Source organism: Trachurus trachurus (genome assembly GCF_905171665.1).
Source record: "Trachurus trachurus genome assembly, chromosome: 8".
NCBI lineage: Eukaryota > Metazoa > Chordata > Actinopteri > Carangiformes > Carangidae > Trachurus > Trachurus trachurus.
Window position 1 is genome coordinate 14258991 of NC_139905.1, and position 19162 is coordinate 14278152.

Here is a 19162-nt window from a genome sequence, read left to right on the forward strand (position 1 = left end):
ATGTAGATCGACACAATCAGAATGGAAGTGCATTGATTTTAACATCCTATTATTGTGTAATCTCATAGTTTAATGTAATGTCATGTAAACATCGTTACAAATTTTGCATAGCCTATTATAAATGCACAGTCAACATAATAACAACCAGTAGGTATCATTTTCTGTTGTAGCACTTGAAAATCCGAGTTGGGATGAGCACGTGAACGCAGCATACGCGATGAACTGCTGTGGACGGGGTGTGACGTGGAGAGCCAGTGGGCGCTGCGCACACACACCAACCAACACACACTTCACATTTTACGGAGCTAGTCTGTGGACGCCGGACGCCGCCACCGAGTGTGTGTGTGATTTAAGCGGGTTAATTCACCTGAACTTCCCCGAGAATAAGAGGACAAACTCCCCCCCCCACAGACACCCTCCCAACTCCCCCCGGGGAACAGCGACGGAGCGGTTTCGGGGGCACATGGAAACGCTATGTAGCTGGAAACACGGCGGTGGACTTTATCACAGTTTGACCCGAGAGGAGGCGAAGTGAGCGGCGAGATAAACATGCTCACCTCGGCGCTGGCCTCCCTGCTGCTGCTGCCTCTCCTCCTCCTCTGTCGGATTTCTCTGGGCCAGTACTCGAGCGACCAGTGCAGCTGGAAGGGCAGGTGAGCTCCACTCCTCCACTCCTCCACCCCCCCGACCTCCGTGTCGAGGAAAAGCGAACAGAAATGACTGTTATCAAAAGTGTGAAAGTGAAATGAGCTGCTGCTGCTGCTGCTGTTGCGACCTGAAATGACTGTGACCGAAACTCAAAGACAGCGAGATGATTAACGAAGACACTGAAATTACAACTAAATGCAAATATGTGAATAATGTAGTAGCCTTTATTTGGAAATGTTTGAATAGGGCAGTGTCACAATAACTGGTGTTGTAGTTTTGATATAGCCTTCCTAGCCTATTAATTACAATGAGATAAAGTTGTCATAAGAATAACGCAGATTTTTTTTTTCAATAAATAAAACAATGCTCTTATAATTGGGAAGATTCTTAACTTTTAATTAATATTAAGACAATACAGAATAATACATTGAATCATCTCTCAGGGTATTCCAGTGATCACATGTGACATTACAATGTCAGTCAGCTTTATTATAATGTTTGAAATTTGACATGGATCCGTTACATTTATGTTACATTACTTTATACTTATACTATCTGAGTTCATACACAACCCTTTAAAAAAAATCTTTAAATACTTGATAGGATCACATCTTTGGATCTGCAAAGTATTTTCATCCTAAGTTTCAAGTGGTCTTAACAGATTCTTAAACCTCAGGCTGCACATACTGGAAAGTTTCACCTCCCCATCAAACATCTGCTGAAATCTGTTTTGCACTTGAGAGTCTGTGCCTTCAAATAGTGTGGTTTTGTTTTTCATCCTCCAAGTCAGGAGGGGTAGGCGAGATTCAGTGCTTTGAGCCCGTAACCAATAATCTGTTGTTCATTAGTGAGACTCTTGACTAATCTCCTTTAATTGCATGCAGAAGTGATGGAGTTAGAAAGGACTTAATTAGAGGCGTGCTGAGGAGAGCCTGGTTATGGGGCTTCAGCTGCATATGCTCAGCATGTGCCATGGGTTACTTTAGATCTATGGCAAATTTGAATTTCAGCATCTCATTTTCAGGAAACTGGGCGTTTCTCCCCCCAGAGTCAAACCACTAGCTTGGCATGCGCAACGCTGGTGGACTGCTGATGGCTTCCTGCCTCTGGCTTTGCCACAGAATGACTGACAGACTGGAGTTTTCAAACCCTGACCAGGCATTAAGTTCTGGAGGGAGTCATTTGGTCATGCTGGCGCCAGAGTCCGAAGTGCTGCCCGGACAAGTCTCTTCCAGTCTCTTTGGTGGCTTGAAAGCAAGGGGAGGTTCGGTGCGTGACCTGCATTTGCACTTGCATGCAGCAGGCCCAGCTACTGTTGCTGCTGTTGTCTGCCCAGAAGCCCCTGTGTCCCTCCATTCATCCACTTACTGCTTCCAAAACTCTTCCCAAAGGCAGCCTGCCAGCGCTTGCATTTTGCCAAAGCTCTGGGAGGAACAATGTGGTATGGGGAGTGTGTGTTGGCGCTGAGGTCAGTTTGGCTGCTCCGGCTCGTGACTGGTCATGCAGCCAGTCTTGTGCACAGATGGACCCTCAATGCTTTAGGAGGAATGTGGTCTAATGTCCTCAGGGTCTGCCCGAGGTCTTCACCTTGGTCAGTTTAATTCAGTCTATAAATGAGCAGAAAATCATTTTTAGATGACTGTATAATCCCTTTATGCTGCGTTAAAGGAAAAGGCCTGGGAGTGGGTTTAACACTCATCTCCACAAAGAAAGCTTTCACATTACTAGCTTCAGTGAATGCCACTTTCAGAATCGCATGGCTGACCTCTCCTGACTTTTTTTTCTCTTTTCTTCCCTTCCTCTAGTGGTCTGACCCACGAAGGCCACGCCAGGGACGTGGAGCAGGTGTACCTCCGTTGCTCCCAAGGCAACCTCGAGTGGCTCTACCCCACCGGCGCCATCATCGTCAACCTCCGACCCAACACGGTCTCCCCCGCCGCCGCCCGCCTCTCCGTCTGCGTCAAACCCTCCACGGACTCCAGCGGCACCAACATCTACCTGGACCGCAACGGCAAGCTGCGACTGCTGCTGCGCGAACAGGACCAGGCTCAGGGCAAGGTGCACTGCTTCAGCATCCAGGAGGGGTCGCTCTTCATCGAGGCCGTCCCGCGCTTGGACATCAGCCGGCGGATCACGGCGTTCCAGTACGAGCTGGTCAGCGAAAGGCTGGGAGCAGAAGCACACACACTTGGTGGTAAGACTGATATATCAGCAGTAGTTTTGGAGATATTGTGTCCTTTAAATGTATCTCAGCAGCCATTATAAATGTCTGCAGCAGCCTCCCTCTAGAATTAGGTTCCTTTTGTGCTTTGTCCCCTGTGGTGTGTGTTGGTGTGTGTGTGTGTGTGTGCTGTGGGCTAAATGCAGCCATCTACTGGTGGAAACTTTTATTAAGTTGGACTTTAATAGTAGGAAACTCCACATTTGCTCCAGCGCGCTGCTAATTCTAAAGCCAGAGTCCATTTTTCTGCAGGAACTTTCTGTACATTTTGGTTTGAGGAAAATACATTTCTTGTCAAACTTGTTAAGAATCAATCCATCAAAATCCAAAGCCTGTAAGCCTTTGTGGAACTTTTTGTTTTTTAAGGGAGAAATATATAATATCTCAGCCCATTTCACAACTGTCCGCACTCAAAAAAAATTGCTACATGTCTCTTAACTGATGTTGTTTTTTTGGCTTTTTTTTTCTCTCTCCAATGGCTTATGTGTGTGTGGAGGGGCACGGCCAAACAGAAGGCCCCCATTGGAAAAATAGCCATCTTATTTTCACGCTGCGTACCTGGCAAACCTGCCCAGTTTCAAGCTGCGCAAACTGTGCGAGCGACTCTTGTTTTTTTTTCCACCTCGAGCAAAAAAATATGAGCGGTATCAGGCCCACATCTGTTTTTACGGCTCTCTGGGTTCACATATCCACATCCTGCGTCATTATCTGGCACAGCAGAGAGAGAGAAGGAGGGAGAGAGAGGGTTAAATGTAGAGGAGGTGTGTGTTTTTGTGTGTGTGTGGAACTGTTTCAACCACATTAGTGCACTGGGCTCAGCTCCGCAGCTATAATGTGGCGCTCTGATGTGGCCTGAGATAGCACCAGGATGATTCACAAAGACAGTGGTCTCGTGTCATCTGAGGCCTGAGCTGGTGGATTGATTGCTCCTTTGCTTCTTCTCATCTTTTTTTCCCCCCCTTCCATCTCTCTTTCTTCAATCTTCCCTCTCCCTTCCTCTTCTCTCTGACCCGCTGTGCTGGGATTGAGTTGCTCACCATCAAGCTGGAATGTATCTTCAACCAGATGTTGGGAGGAACTTCTAGGAGCATATAGGCTTTCTACTCCACTCCTTCTTTTCTCGCTGTCACTCCCTCGGCCTCCCTTTCAACTCACCTAAATTATTCCTCCATTTCTTCCCCCTCTACCTCTTAATTTCTTTCATGTCTATTCATCATTCCAGTATTTTTCTTTTCATTCCTGCCCCATACATCTTCCCTCTTTCTTCCTGCCTGTTTTTATATGGTTTCAGTCTATGCTGAGTGGTATTAGCGAGTTGTGCTCCATTACAGCGGAATGCATCAGGACCCAGATGTTGCAGGGACACTATGTGCCCCCCCTCACCCCCATCCCCTCCACTCCTCCTCTACCACTCCTCCCATCCCTCATCCCTCCCTGCCTTTGTGAAGTGGTTCTGATCAGAGTGGCGCTCGCTGCATGTGCACGGGGCCAGGGAGAGATGCTGACTCGGCTCTCGGCCCATTCCTGTGGTTCTGTTTCATGTCTGACATGTGAGCCCCGGCTCGGCTCGGCTCTGCTTCGGAGGAAAAAGAAGAAAAAAAACACCCCCGGGTTTTTAGGGCCTCAGCTCGCTGCTCTGTCTGATGCTACGGCAGCACGCAGGCTCACTTCAAAGTGGCTTTCTGCGCTCTGCTACGGGCTCTGGGCGAGGTCGGCCTCTCTGAAGTCTCCCGGCTCTCCAGCTGTTCTTAAGCCGCCCCGAGCTTGTGGCCGATTGATCTCTGATCTCTCTGGTGGTGCGGCGGTGCCTCATGTTGCTACACAAGCTGACCTAAGACATGCTCACCCCTCACCCCTATACGCTCAGCTTCAGACAAGCCGGCTAAAAATAAGATGCAGTCCTGCTCCTAAAGACGACAGAGGTCACGCATTTCTTCTTCAGCGAGATGTGTTTCTCGGGGTTTGTGGTCTGCGTATATTTTCTCTAAACCAGACCAATCTGGGGGCTTTCCATTCCAGTGCTCTGAACCCACCTGAGTTAACACTTTAAATCATTTGTCTGATTCAGAAGATAGACTGCCCCGCCCTTAGCCCGCTGCTGACTTGACACCCCTCCCTGCCCCTGTGTGCCACTCTGCTGCTATAAGGAAAACCACAGCAGGTCTAGGGCCAATAAAGGCGTTCTGGTGAGGCTAACCACAGGACCACCTGAGTCAACTAATCATTGACTTGACTGCTCTTATTTAAGGCCCTTTCTCCTGCCATAAAACACTGGTGGAGGGCAGACAGAGTCGCTGCTTTGTAGCCCCCAATCAGAGGTGAAGTCCAGCCTGAGGCAGGCTATTCACTTTTTTTTTTTTTTACACCCAATTATTAGCCCTCTAGTTATGAGACGATGTCCTCATGGCCTTAATTGTGCCCATAACTGCCTGTTAAAAACTCTACTTGATGTTATAGTCATGGTTGTGGCTGCTTCAGGCCCAGCAGGTCTGCTCAAGTGCTAACAGAGCTCAGGTCAGAGATGTAGCCTCTGTGCGCTCCTCATCCTTTTCATCTGGTCCCTGTTTGTCATGGAGTGTAAAGCAGTTCCTGTTGTGGTGGGGGAGCTAATGGAACAGCCGCTTTGAGCATTAAACACACACACACATCAGCAGATTTTTCAAAAATAAACAATGATTATTTCTTTTCTCTTTTCTGTTTTTGTTTGACCATGAGCAGCATGCACAGCTCGGTTTGCTGCAAAAAACCCCAAAACTCAAGGCTGCTGAATCCCGCTTTGCTTTGCTGTCTTTTGTAAATAAATTACTGCGGATGGAAATGAATGTGACCCGATCTGTGCGTGCGTTTGTGTGCTGGACCAACCACAGTTGTGTGTTTATGCAAGTGGTACTTAGCTGTAAAGTTAACATGATTTTTATCATGCTGCAACACCCGGAGTGTTAAAGCACTTTTCCTGTTTCTGTTTATAGTGCAAGATTTTGGCTGCAAACTCACGCACCGTTTTTCTTTATTTCCCCCCCCCAGCATCCTGTCAGCCCTGCAGCGATGCTGAGATGCTTCTAGCAGTCTGCACCAACGACTTTGGTAAGTAACAGCCCTGTTTTGGAGAATTATAGGCTTCCCGCTGGTCTACGGCAGGCAGCGGCGTCCAACGAAAACACCATTCTGTGTAGCATGAAATCCAGCCACTGTCAGGATCTAAATCTCGTCTTCCTGTTTGGTGTTTTCCAGTGGCACGGGGCAGCATTAAGAAAGTGGAGCAGGAGGAGGAGCACTCGTCCGTCACTGTGCAGATCAGTCACCTCTACAGACAGAAGACCCACGTCTTTGCATCTGGTGGCGTGAGGGTACGGACCTGGACCGGCCACATCAAGATGCCCCTGCAGTGTGGGGTGAGGTCTGGGGAGGGCGAGTTCCTCTTCACCGGGACAGTAAGGTTTGGGGAGGCCTGGATGGGCTGCGCTCCACGCTACAAAGACTTCCTGCGGTTGTATCATGAAGCGCAGCAGCAGGGGACCAACCCCTGCCACGTGGACACTGACTGAGCGCGTTACCTGCCCACGCTTGGAAATAAGGACAAGTCCTCGGCGGGTGGGGACGAAAGCTGAACCGAAGTGTTCATGCTGAGGAGAGGAGAGGCTGACAGACTGGCCCAGTGGTGGCGCCTCTCTCTCTCTCTCCCTTTGTCTGTCCCATGACTCTTTGGAGACAGTGAATGGAGCTCCGGGATGTTGCCAAGCAGCAGGTCAGCTGGACTCTGTTTTCAAAAGTGAACGTGATGCAAAATGGAAAGTGTCCAGGCTGCCTTTTCCCGCGGACGGGGAACTCCCCAGGTTTTAAATGTAGCAGACCCCCTTTGGTTTCTATGTGTATAAAATGTGAATGAACATTGTATATTTTGAAGCCCTGCGTGCTTTGTAAAAAGCTTGGTGTACAGTTCTGAAGTTATTTCTTATGACAGAAATGTATAAAGTGAAAGCCTTTTATTTTTATTTTTGTTTAAAAAATGATTTGCAATTTAACGCCTGAATTCTTGAGCTGTTCGGGCTGTACAATTGTTTAAAAAAAAAGACAAAAACAAACCAAAAAAACGCAAAATCTGCTTTTTTTTTTGTTCTTGAGAATAAAAACTTTTATTCTGTGGAACAGTGTTCATGCGTTTGGTGTTTACACCTAACAGACAAGTGGGATCACATTTAGAGCTGAATCTAGCGAGCAATACACAAACAATGTAAAATGAACAAAACCCAAAAATTGGCATTGGATTTTCAATTTCAGGATATGAATGGCTGCTTTGTCATGTTTTATATTACTCTAAATAGATCGGTGGTTTTGAACTGACAAAACAAGACATGAAGATGGTACCTTGGGTTATTTACCATTTCTTGACAGGTGATCAATGGATTGGTCTGTTACATTGGTTAAATGGTCATTAAAATAATTTTAGCAGAGCTAATTATGTTAAAGTTATATTACTTTAATGTTATTTGGACAGGTTAAAGCTATAAACCAAAACTTAATATTTTCCATTTTTGCTGTAGTTGGATGATCTTAGATCAAACATAATATTCACAGCGGCGCTAATGGGTTATCCCTTTTTCCATATTTCCTGGTTGCAGTAAAAACAACCATCATATGATGTGCATTATCCTCCTCTCCAAGCTTCCACCTCAGCCTTGAGCTGGGACCGTCTGCCAGGGGTACAGAGAGATTGATATCAGAGAGTCGGGGTGGATTCCTCTGCGCTGGTTCCTGTGGTGATGGGGGTGGCCGTGTGTCAAGGTCAATGTGAAAGGCCTCTTTGTTCCAGCGCAGCAGTCTGGTATGAGAGAGAGGACTGAAGACAGACCTGAATACAGCCCTGTGACTGGGCACGCAGCAGAGAGCAGCACTCTTCCAACCACACTCCAAATTTTGATTGGCAGGCACAATGCTGCCCGAGCTCCCTGTTTAAATGAAAGCTTTTCATTTTCATCACCTCAAATAAAACACAAGGAACCAGTCAGGTTATTGGAAACCATAGCTGGGCTACCACCACACCAGATGATGCAGCCTGTGAGCCAAGCTTGTTAAGATGACATCTAGTTCATGGGCTGAGGCTCTTTTTGTCTGCCTTTTCACTTAGACGGAAACGCACCTAGAATGTCTTTCAATAAGTTGCCCCCACATAGACAATCGCTTTTCCAGACAGCGCTGTGCGTTGAATTGAATGTCTGAATTCCAGCTGAAAGCCAGCGGTCCCAGAATTGCTCACTGGGAAATGCAAACAGAGTTTCTATGGAAACGATGCCTAACTGTGAACCTTCTCGTGCTGGCTTTAAGACTAGGAGCCTCGGAGGAAGAGGAGGAGGAAGAGGAGGAGGAGAGGGAGGAGGAAGAGAGTTAGTTGGCTCTTTGGTTTTGGTTGGTCCAGCTGTCCTTGTATAGTCAGACCTCCCTCTCCTTTCTCTCAGGCAGAGCCAGCGTCGCCCTGCTCGGATCATGTGGCCAACAGCAGCTGCTGGTGACAGGAGGACAAAGTCTTCAGGTGGCACCAGTGTGCGCAGAGTTTGATAGAAGTGTTCATGTGCTCCATCTAATCCACTCTGCACCCTGAGCTGCAGATATCTCCATTTATTGTGGATTCTTTCATGAACACTGATCATTAAGAGGAGCAGCATTTATCTTCCAGCCCTCATCCAGGTTTATTTTCTCCAGAGCTGCAGTGATTAGTCAATAGTCAGCTAATCAATTAGTCAGCCAGCAGTAAATTACCAGCAGTTCTCAGCTACTTCGATAATGAATGTATTGTTTAAAAAATTGTCCTAGCTCTACAAATGTGAAATCAGATGTGTCTTCTTGTCTTCTACAAAATAGTAAAGCGAAAATAGCCTATTTGGGCTTGGACTGTTGTTGGTCTGACAAAACAAGACATTTTATGAAATCCCCTTGAGATATATAGCACAGACTGATTAACACTTCACAGTTTCAGGTTGGGCTACAACAACAGAGTCAGAAATGTATGTGACTGACTGGCTGACTAAGTGATTATACTTTCACTGCCATCGAGCCGCAGTCAACTGATTTTAAAATTACTCAGGAACTGCAGGAAGAGGTGGAGCGCTACCAGTAAACAAGTCCTTAACTCTTTAGTAGCGAACAAAACATTTTTGTTCCAAAGGAGGAAGAGTAATCAGTAAACATGAGATACACTGAGAAGAGAGAGCAGGAAAGAGGGATGGAGAGAGAGAGAGAAGTCATCAGTAAAGAGGTTTCACACTCACCACTATGAAAAACTGTATTTGTCAAACAGTGGGAGTTAGACATAAAGTGGAGCTGGAAGTTAAGTTTGAGACACAAAGCTGAACTATAGTGGATCTCAAAGGCTGTGAGCCTTGGCTCCTTGACCCAGCATGGGTTAGAGTTGGGCATGTGGCCTTCTGGTGCAAGTCATCCTCTCTCTCTCTCTCTCCCTCCCTCTCCCTCTCTCTCTCTCTCTCTCTCCATTTCACTATGACTAAAGGCAACTTGTATCTAATTTCCCCTCTCTGAGTGATCATTTCATAAGTAAATTTAGCAGAAATCACAGCACAGTCTTTGTTTTTAATGTTTTGAAAGATTTTTTCAGACAACATTGTGGTTAGAAACTCAACATCTGACCATCGGCGGCCCAGCCACAGACTAGGTTCTGACCTAGTCTTGTTTAATGTTTTATAGGCCATACAATTACGCAGTTGAAAAAATAAAAACCACAACAGAGTTTTATTGGTAAAACCTCGAGGATAAAGCGTTAGCAATAGTGGAAAACTCTACAAAGGAGCCCATGCTAATAATCACAACACTTAAACCTCTGCTATTTGCTGATGACACTAAAGTTATTAACGAGATAGACAACACGAGGAGGACGGATCAGAAAAAGTTGGCTAACAATCACAAAGTTCTTTTGATAAATAAAAAAAAGTGTCGCTGCAATCTGCAGATGGTTTTGTGAAGTCACGCTCTATTTAACACAATAGATCCAATTTTTTTTCCAGTGTCACTGGGTGCAGCTCTTCTAATTAATCTATTACAGATACACACATGAAGTCAGCTGTATCTTGGGCGAGGTCTGATTTAGTTGCAATTCCAGTTGGGAAGGACCAGTCCAAACCAGACGTGACTATGTGGAGCCTTTGTCTTTGTCTGTGTGATTCACTCAGAAGTCACTGCATGGTCATCTCGTGGGCGGAATTAAAAGAAGAGAGAGAAACAGAAAGAGAGAGAAAATTGCAGTCGCTGCAAAGTGCACAGTCACTTGGCAGAAAGAAGGGCAGTCGAGTGAAAGGGCAGGAGGACCCCAGCAGAGAGAAGAGGCCTGTGAGCTCAGTGCAGTGGCTAAGATTTTATGCCTCTCTGGGAAGTGCTGGAATGTGGGGAATGTGTTGACTTCACACACACACACACACACACACACATAGACGCACACACTCATGCGTGTGCAGCCTCCCCACTCCCGCTGCCTTGATTAGCTGGAATCAATAGAGGCTCTGTGGTTTTTCTGTTTGTGTGTGTGTGAGTCTAAGTGTGTATGCCTTCACCGTGCGCGTGGCCCCAATCTCAGCACACATAAACACACCACACCAGCAGAGAGATAGCTGCCACCCACACTGAACCACAACTCACGCTGCAGCTGCAGTCCCAACACCTCCGATCTGACACAATGCGGCCCTGACACTTGAGTAAAGCAGCTCCCTCGCGCTCGAGATAAATTATTCAGTTTTGAGGTGAAAAGGTGAAAACTCCAAGAATCATGGCAGGACATTACTCATTTTTTGACGAATTATATTCAATTCAACAACAACTCACTTGAATTGAGGACTGTGGGACTCCACCGTCCTCGTGTTTGTTTAATCAAATCTAGCTACAGCGGAAAGAAGTTGCACAGCAATTTATGCTTAATTTAATTTTCATTGTTCATTTACACAGAGGGAGAAAGACGTCCCTGTTTACAGTCCACAGCTGTCCAATTGGCTTGATGCTAAATGGTGCTTTAGGCTAAATGGTAACATCAGCGTGCTAACATGCTCACAGGAGGTGAAATGAAAATACATAGATTCATACACCAGAGGATGGCCTTCAACCTAGTGCACGTGTGTCTCCACAACAGTCCTCCTTAGTGCTATTTTTGTCTTACTAATATGTATCATTTTAGTTACTCTAGCTTGGTAACAGGCTGAATAGCATTAAACATGACATACAGTGTTACTTGTCTGATGGGAATGATTTTTAGGGAAGCCATCCGGTTATAAACCAAACTATTGGGCAAATAGGAATTTTAAGCCAATTTCAGCATGAGATTAAGAGTCACAGGATCACCAAAGTCACAGCAGTCATCCTCAATATCTGTGTCAAATCCCATACACATCCAAATTTTTTAAAAGTAATTTGCGCCCCAAAAGTTTGATTTAGTTTGACTACATTAAATGCAGATGTATTGTTTTGATCCCATGTATGTGACCTCCATCCAATTCAAACCACACAGGGATGAACACATCAGAAAGGGAGGATCAACAAGCCAATAAGGCGCCTCCCATAATGCTTATTAATCCCCAGTGGGTCATGAGTTTCCCAGTCGTGAAATGCCTAGCAGCCGTGCCTCTCCCACCAAAGCAGCATGGCAGGATTAAGGGCTTGGGTGTTGGGTGTCTTCTAGCAAAAAAGTGATTGTAGAGGTCACAGTGTGGGCCTGCGTGTCTCAATATCGGGTATCAAAGGGAATCTGAAAATGTGTGCGCACGAACTGAGTAAATGGTTTGTGTGCTTGAAGTGGACCAGGCACTGTCGTCATCTGATGGTTTTGAGATCAGGGTTGCTTAGCTTTTGGCTAATGGTAGCCTGTCAAGACAACCAACGTTTCACTCTGTCTTTAAAGTTGGCAGAGACTTTTAGGATCATACTATAGTCTGTATATTACTTACACAGCCCTTGCATGTGATCTAAAACTCCACACTGTGTAGCTTTATCATGTAGATGTCCCCCTCTCGGCTGATGTCTGTGTTATGTGTTATTCTGTTTGTGAATGCTGAAGTCTGCTCCTACAAGACTGTCTCCTTCTTCCTATTGTCGTACATCGTCCTCTTTTCTCAATGGGTGAATGTGTGCGTCTGCTGTCAGCTCACATGGCTCCAGACGCTGTGTTGGGGCGCCCTGTTCGTTCAGCAAACACACCAAGGGTGTGTGTGTGTGTGTGTGTATGGGTGGGGGATAGAGGGGCGACTGGGTGCAATGCCCAATAATGGAGCAGAATTTGGCCCAGCGGAACGTCAAGCAAACACGCCGCAAATGGCACTTTTATTTACTTGCCTTCGCGTCCCATCCCCTCCCCCCAGCAGCCTTCATTTAATGGGATCCGCAGTGCCATTTCCAGGAGCCCCATGGCAACAACAGGGCCCTGTCAACGGGGGGGACAACTTTCTCATGATGTCACCATGCCATGGTGATGATTGCCGTTTTGTAGAAAGCTGATGAAGCTCTCTGATATCACAACCCCCAAATTAACTCATATTTTCTGGTAAAAAAAATACCAACTCTAGATTCAAATAGGAATCTTGACTTTGAACTGTAAGGTACATCCATTGGTTTTTTGGGATCAGCTTTTGTATTTAAAGATCACCATCCTGCCCATCACATGGTAAGTACTACAACACAGACATTCACTGATCACAATAACAAAAGCCCATCCTGTCACCACAGCTCACTTGTCTTAATCTTGACTGTGTGTTTCTATACTATTCTATACAACCTGTCATTGTTGTACTTGTCTGATCGCGATAATTTAATCTCCTTGGCCTCCTCTGCTCTCAGGCCTGTCAGAGTCACGGCCAGGCCAGCAGATCCACTGTTTGCTCAGACCAGTGGTTTTGCCTTTTTGGCGGATCCCTCCTTGGCAACCAGGCTGACCCTCCCCCACCGACAACACCTCTGACCTCTGACCTGAGTTGTGGCCTTTAGGACGACAGGGGGAAAAAAGTGGTTTGTGTCTAAATTCAGCCGTCAGAATCTGGAGGAGACAGGGGCGTGCCCTCTAGCATTTAAAGGAAACTCACATCTTTGGGCATTGTGGGAGCAACAAAGATCATCATCCAATGGTGGGGTGCAAGTGCACAGCATGATGGATTGTGTAGCTGAACATGTGACGTTTGATGGAAGTCTGAATGAGGGGCATAATGGGTTGCGTGATGGATAGGTAGGAAGCGAACACTTAGATTTTCACACAGGAGCGGATGTGAGCTGTTTGCTTTCGGGGGCAAAGATTGATGGATCGATTTTTGAGGGACGAAGACTCAGCAAAAGCCGGGAAGAGATGCAACTCACTGCTGCTAACTTATGTGTTTATTGTCAGTTGGAGAGTAGTGTTCATAAACACAATGCAAAGCTGAGAGCCAGCAACTGTTGCGATCCAAGTCAAATATTTACAAATGGCAAATGTTGCCTTGCCTGTATGTTGTTACTGCAGTGCAAGCATACAACACTGCACTCCACAATGTGCAGAACTGACTCATACTCACACAGAGAGCTCATGCTGGACAACAATAAAGAGCAATTGATTGAACTCAACTCTAACCTGAGCTTTCCATTCTTAATCAATAAAAATACAGAAACATGTCAAATGAATTGCAGCTTTAGAAACATCAAATTAAAACAGTCAAAAGTAAACATTATATTTGCCTTGTGCCTGATAAATAATAGCTGTAGTCATTTGAGCAGACGTCTTTAACAATGTGCACACATGTTAAATTGAAATCCAAACCAACAACAGAGCCGCCTAGTTAAGGATAGCATCAGTGGAATTTAGGGCCTGTCACACATCATCTCATACACAACACATACTTGACTGTCAAACATAGACACACTGAATTTCTATATTTGAATTTTTCCATGTTTATTTCTTTCAGTGCAGCCTTTAATGTATGATATTTTGTTGAGTTTTAGCGTTTGGCTATAGGAGCAGAGAGATTTCATTAAAACCATTACTGCTTGTAAAACCAGCGTGCTGATTTGTGAGCTATGGCAGCAGTTATCAAGTGCACAAGTGTTGGCAACAGCTGAATGGTCAGCTGGGAAAAACATGGCTCAGCCCAGAGAAAGTAGAGCTGCAGTCAGTGGGGGGTGGGGGGCACACACTCGTGCATGGAGCTGTTTCGCATTGTAGCTTAGCACAGGTGACGGCAAGTGACCCCTAATAAAAGTGCAGGACCTGCTTGCACCCTGAAAGGTCAAAGGTCAACCCGATCGACTAATCCACTAGCATTGCTACAAAAAAAAGGAAAGTAAAACTAAAACTTCACTTTTATACCATTGGCAGTAACAAAGGAGAATAAATTCAAAACAGGATGAGAAAACAATAAAAATGATGGATTATTTATCTTATCCACTTTATGATTTCAATTCTTGGCTCCATCTTTCAGTGTTTTCATTCTTGGTCTCAAGTATCTTCTTGAGAAAGCAGTGGTGGAGCTGTGTGCTCATGTTGCACCACAGTCACGTCAAGTTTACCCTGCTGCAGACGGAGGACACAAGTGCTCGCTGGTATGACATAATGCGCAGATTTGGGGAGGATTAACACCGCTCGGCTGTGGAATGCATAGTATGTCTGAGTGGAGAAATCATAAGTGAGTGGGACAACGAGGGCACAGGAGCCAAACAGCACTGACTGCTGACGGTGAAATTCTCCTTTGCCTTGTAATTCAAAATATGTGAAGCTGCAGAAAGACAGAAGCTTCTCCCATTCACCTTCACTGCTGCTGCTGCAGGCCCATGGAAAAAAATCACAATTAGATTCACTGCCACTTATATAATATAATCTAGCTGGTTTGCTTTTGTAATTCTGGGATACTCTAATCCTCCTTCTCACTGTTTATAATATTTTCAGTTATCCATCTTACAATTAATTTATATTCGAGGTTCCACCAGAGTGAGTGCATTCGCTTCTTTTGTATTAATGTTGTGTCAGCCTTATGTGATAATACCACTTAAGCACAGGTCAGTTTGAAAAGTCTTCAGTTTGTTGCAACAATAAAGCAATCTCACAAGGGAAAAAAATAAGAAATCTTTCACAGTGAAGGATCACATAAGCTATAGTTTCTATAGTTAGATTACTTTGTAAAACACGATGATTATATTTATATAATTAATAATTTTAGATTACCAAGTAAGTAGTTAAAATTAACTTCTCCTATTTTTCTTTCATTCTTCTATTTTTTCATAATTTGTGGTTTGACTTTAAAGTAAATTTTACTGATGAAACATTCGTACTTGAGGACATATTCTGCGTGTAGAACTGAAACAGAGTAGCTACTTTCACACAATATTTTCTTTTTTAAACTTCACTCCAATAAAGCATCTAAGTATACTTCCAGTGTTTTACAATAGGTAACAGTGCATTTGCTAAGTGGTCTGATATGAAGCAAAGGCTAATTGCTTTGTAGCAAATCAGCCAGAACATGCAAAACTAAAGGAACTGTGCTTTCATTGAAATGAATACTAATACTACAAATGTACCTGCTACTCTTGCTAGTTTTGTGCTTTCAACAAAGAGCTTAAAAGTCAAGTGCAAACTCTAAATAACAACAAACTCACTGGAAAAATAAATATATTGAGTTTAAAATGACCAAGTTATCATCCCAGAATATGCTCACAATGAGGGACACATTCTCAGACATATGCTGCCCCCTGCAGGAAGAAAGTCTTGCTGTGGCTTGATGTATCACACCACTGAGAGGTATATGAGGAATCCTGAGACAATGACAATAGGTCAGGGTACATTCCTCTACTTATCACTATAGTGCCTGCACTGACGGACAAAGTTATGTACAGTATTATTAACCCACAAACCAAAGCCATAATAACAGTGCAGTGAGAAACACCGAAAACAGGCTTTATGTTTAAAGTCTCGGTTCGATCCCAGAGAGGCTGCTCACATTTCTAGCCGCGGTAAAATCTAGATTTACGCCGTAGTCATAACAAAGCCTGAACATGACTGACACAGCATAATAAAAGTGCTGGGGCTGTGATCATTTAAACTGCAGACATGCTGTCCACGCACTGATGGATGACTTGAATCTGTCTAATGTAAAACTGGATCTATTGTGAAAAATAAAGCTTTAAGTGAATTACACTGTGTCTACCTGAACACATGTGTAAATATACACAGAGCAGAGATGATGCAAAAAACTGACAACTACAAATCTCTGTCCCAAAGACAACAGTGACTCCATGAGGGAAGAAAACCATACTCTAGCTCTCTGCTGAGAGCGACTTGGCCGAGCGTGTACTTAAAAACTCATCAGTGTATCCACAAGGGTTAGATTTTCAGTGAGTGTTGGAGGATATTTCATACCAAATTTAGAAAGAAAACACTGTCCAACGGATCAAGTTGAGTTCATGACGCCTGGGAAGAAATCCAGTAATAAAATAACAGTTGTTTGCCTGTGAGGGATCTGTGAGCTTGTTTATAATGGGCCTGTGAACACGGACAACCTCTAACTCCTTTTACTGTTCACTAAAAGTCAGTGCGTTGCACCAATATTTCTTTGTATTTAATGTCAGGAATGAATGAGGTCTAATTAAGAAGAAACCAAACAAATACCTCATGTTTCATTTTCATTTTTCCTTTCTATTCATACAGCTTTTACACACAGTGAAAAAAAGCTCAAAACATTTCAGTCATTTTACAAACTCTTGAATGAGCAAAGATGGTTTTTATACTGTACATATACTGTACAGGGTTTCCTCAACGGAGGACATATGTTATACATTTAGTGTGGTGAAATTACGGGTCAGCAGTAGGTTTGTGTGGCCAGTAGGGATGTTTCACTTTATCCAGCTTCGTCTCTGGGAAAGTCTTATTCAAGTCCTCGATAGTCATCTGATCAAAGGGAATCATGTTCCTAAATTTGTCCAGCTGGTGGAAGGTAGAACAGAGGATCAGGACAAAAAGGGGGATTTTGATGAAGTGTTTACTTGAATCTGGTAAATTAAGAAGGTATCAGTTTCATTATAGTTGATATTACAGCTGATGAAAGGATCTTAAAGAAAAAGAGACGCTGAGTCAGACGCTGAATTTGCTCTGCACTTTGATTTTTCTAGCTGCAGGACTCTACCACAGTTCAGTTCAGTTAAGAGTGGCTTATTCTCAATAAAATAAAAACAACAAACAAAAAGTGTAGATTTGTGTTTTTTTTTTAAACAGCATATTCTGCTATACTAATGATAAACACTGAATGATAATGTATGTTTCGATGAAAAGCACCAACCTCTTTTTGATACTGGGCGATATGAGCTTTGGATGCTTCAATGTAAGAAGCTGCTGTCATGCTCTGAAAGACAGAGATATGGCAGAGTATATGTTTGTGTGCAGTGTACTGTACACTATGTCAAGACCAGCATGATATGAATGTACTTGTGGACGATATGGTTGTAAATGTCAACGTCTGTACAGCAACAAACACAAATGTCAGTGCATGTAGTCACAAGTAGATATCTGGTTCGTCCTCAGTAATTAGTAACATGGATGCATTATAGAGGCACTCACCGCGTCAGTGCTGTCTGAGCATCGACAGGCTCAGGGACCTTCAGGGCGTTAAACTGTGGAGAAACAAACAGTTAATATGATACGTGATGACTATGAAATGCTGATGACGGTTTAACTTGATCTTCCCTTACCTTCATCTCAAACTCATCCACCATGTCACCTTTAACCACAGCTGACCTACGGTATAGTAACTCCAGTCAATGGCGACAGGTTTCTCCAGCACTGAGGTCAGCCTGTGAACACAGATCAAACTGTTGCAAACATCTGTTCATGTTTTGAACAGCGCAGCTAATCCTATATCCAATTATGTGCTGAGGCCTATAGCTGCAGTCCCAGCACACTCACAACCCACATCCACATTATTGAGTGTTGCCAATTAACACAACCTCCATGTTGCTGGACTGTGGGAGGATGTGTCCTGCAAACAAGGGGATAGGGAGTGTTTGAACCCTGGAGCCGGACAGTGCTAACCACTGAATTGAACTGAATTGCTACACACACCACATACGTAAGAGAATACCAATTGAATGTGAATCAACGACAGATACAGACAACTGACAACTGCTGTCTATGGTATTTGTTCGGGAACACAAACTTGGCAGAAATAGCATCGCTCCGTGTCTTCAGGTTGTTGAACATGGTCCTCTGGTTGGGTGGCAGCTTGTCTTCCAGCCATGCTTCAAGGGTGGAGGCAATTATCTGAGAGGTGAAAGGAGAGAGGACAGGACACTATAACATTATAGGCTGTACTCATGAAATACATTTAAGGTTTCACTCCATGTCGTCCTTCAGGTCTCCTCCCATCCCCACAGTGTTCCCATTTTAGTCTGATGCAGAATTACAGGTTGCAAACATAATGTTAGCAAGGCAATTACCAACACCCAGAACAAATTAAATAAGTTCTTTTAAATAAGTTTTTACCATCAATTGGACACGACCTCCTCCAAACTACTAGTCAGACCGGAAACGGAATTAAGATAGGCTAACTGTTTTCTGAGTCAAACTTTGCAGCTCTCGATGTTAACATGTGTTTACAATTAGTGGAAAATAGCTCTTAAAATAAAAATAAAAAAAACATCTCAGGGATTTTTCGTCTGGCTGTCTCTGTTAATTGCTTTATTATTATTATTTGTATGATTAGATTAAAATTTCTAAGTTGCCAGCGGAAGTTGCGCTGCCACCTGGTGGTCAATATTTAGAAAGGCAGCGCCAAAAATAATTTCGGGGCAGGGTATTTTACATGGATGTATTATATTATCTTATAATAGATCCATGGTATTTATCACCTTGATCTGGCCCTATTCATGCTAATGGTGTACACAAACGATTAACTCTGGCACCAGTTCCTCTGTGGGAATCTATTTAGACCTGGCACTGGTTTAAGGACTTCAAAAAAAATTGGTTTGGATAATACATTGCATCTTGCTGTCTTGCTAATTGCAGTAGTGTTTTTGTGTCCACCTACAAGACAAGATTATCTAAAATTAAATAGGGCAAGTTTAGAGCCAAGTTTTACCCTCCTGGTTGCTGTTTTCAGCAGTGTCTCTTGTTTTTTTTTTTGTTTTTTTTTTAGAGCTGACATTTTCAAAATCTCTTACAAATAAACAGATTTGGTGGATAAAAAATCAGAAGGGATGAACATTAAACATTTGTCATGCCCTTCATGTGTTCCCCTTTAGTTTGGGGTTTTCTGTTTTATTTTGAAATCATTGTGTCTTTTTCCTGCCCCCATGTGTCTAGCT

At 44.0% G+C, this 19162-nt stretch overlaps 2 protein-coding genes across 2 annotated transcripts; one reads left to right on the forward strand and one right to left on the reverse strand.

Moving 5' to 3' along the window:
* Window positions 1–305: 305 nt before the first annotated feature.
* Window positions 306–6842, forward strand: metrnla (meteorin like, glial cell differentiation regulator a). The gene is made up of 4 exons (XM_083976823.1): window positions 306–653; window positions 2454–2842; window positions 5894–5953; window positions 6101–6842. The coding sequence occupies exons 1-4, from the start codon at window positions 550–552 to the stop codon at window positions 6412–6414; spliced, it is 867 nt and encodes a 288-aa protein (XP_083832949.1). The 5' UTR covers window positions 306–549; the 3' UTR covers window positions 6415–6842.
* Window positions 6843–16658: 9816 nt separating this feature from the next.
* On the reverse strand, window positions 16659–19152 carry atp5pd (ATP synthase peripheral stalk subunit d; the record flags this gene model as incomplete). The annotated part of the gene is given in 7 exon segments (XM_083977009.1): window positions 16659–16790; window positions 17143–17203; window positions 17421–17473; window positions 17552–17605; window positions 17608–17653; window positions 18016–18119; window positions 19147–19152. Coding segments are annotated over 7 exon segments (456 nt in total).
* Between the last annotated feature and the right edge of the window lie 10 nt (window positions 19153–19162).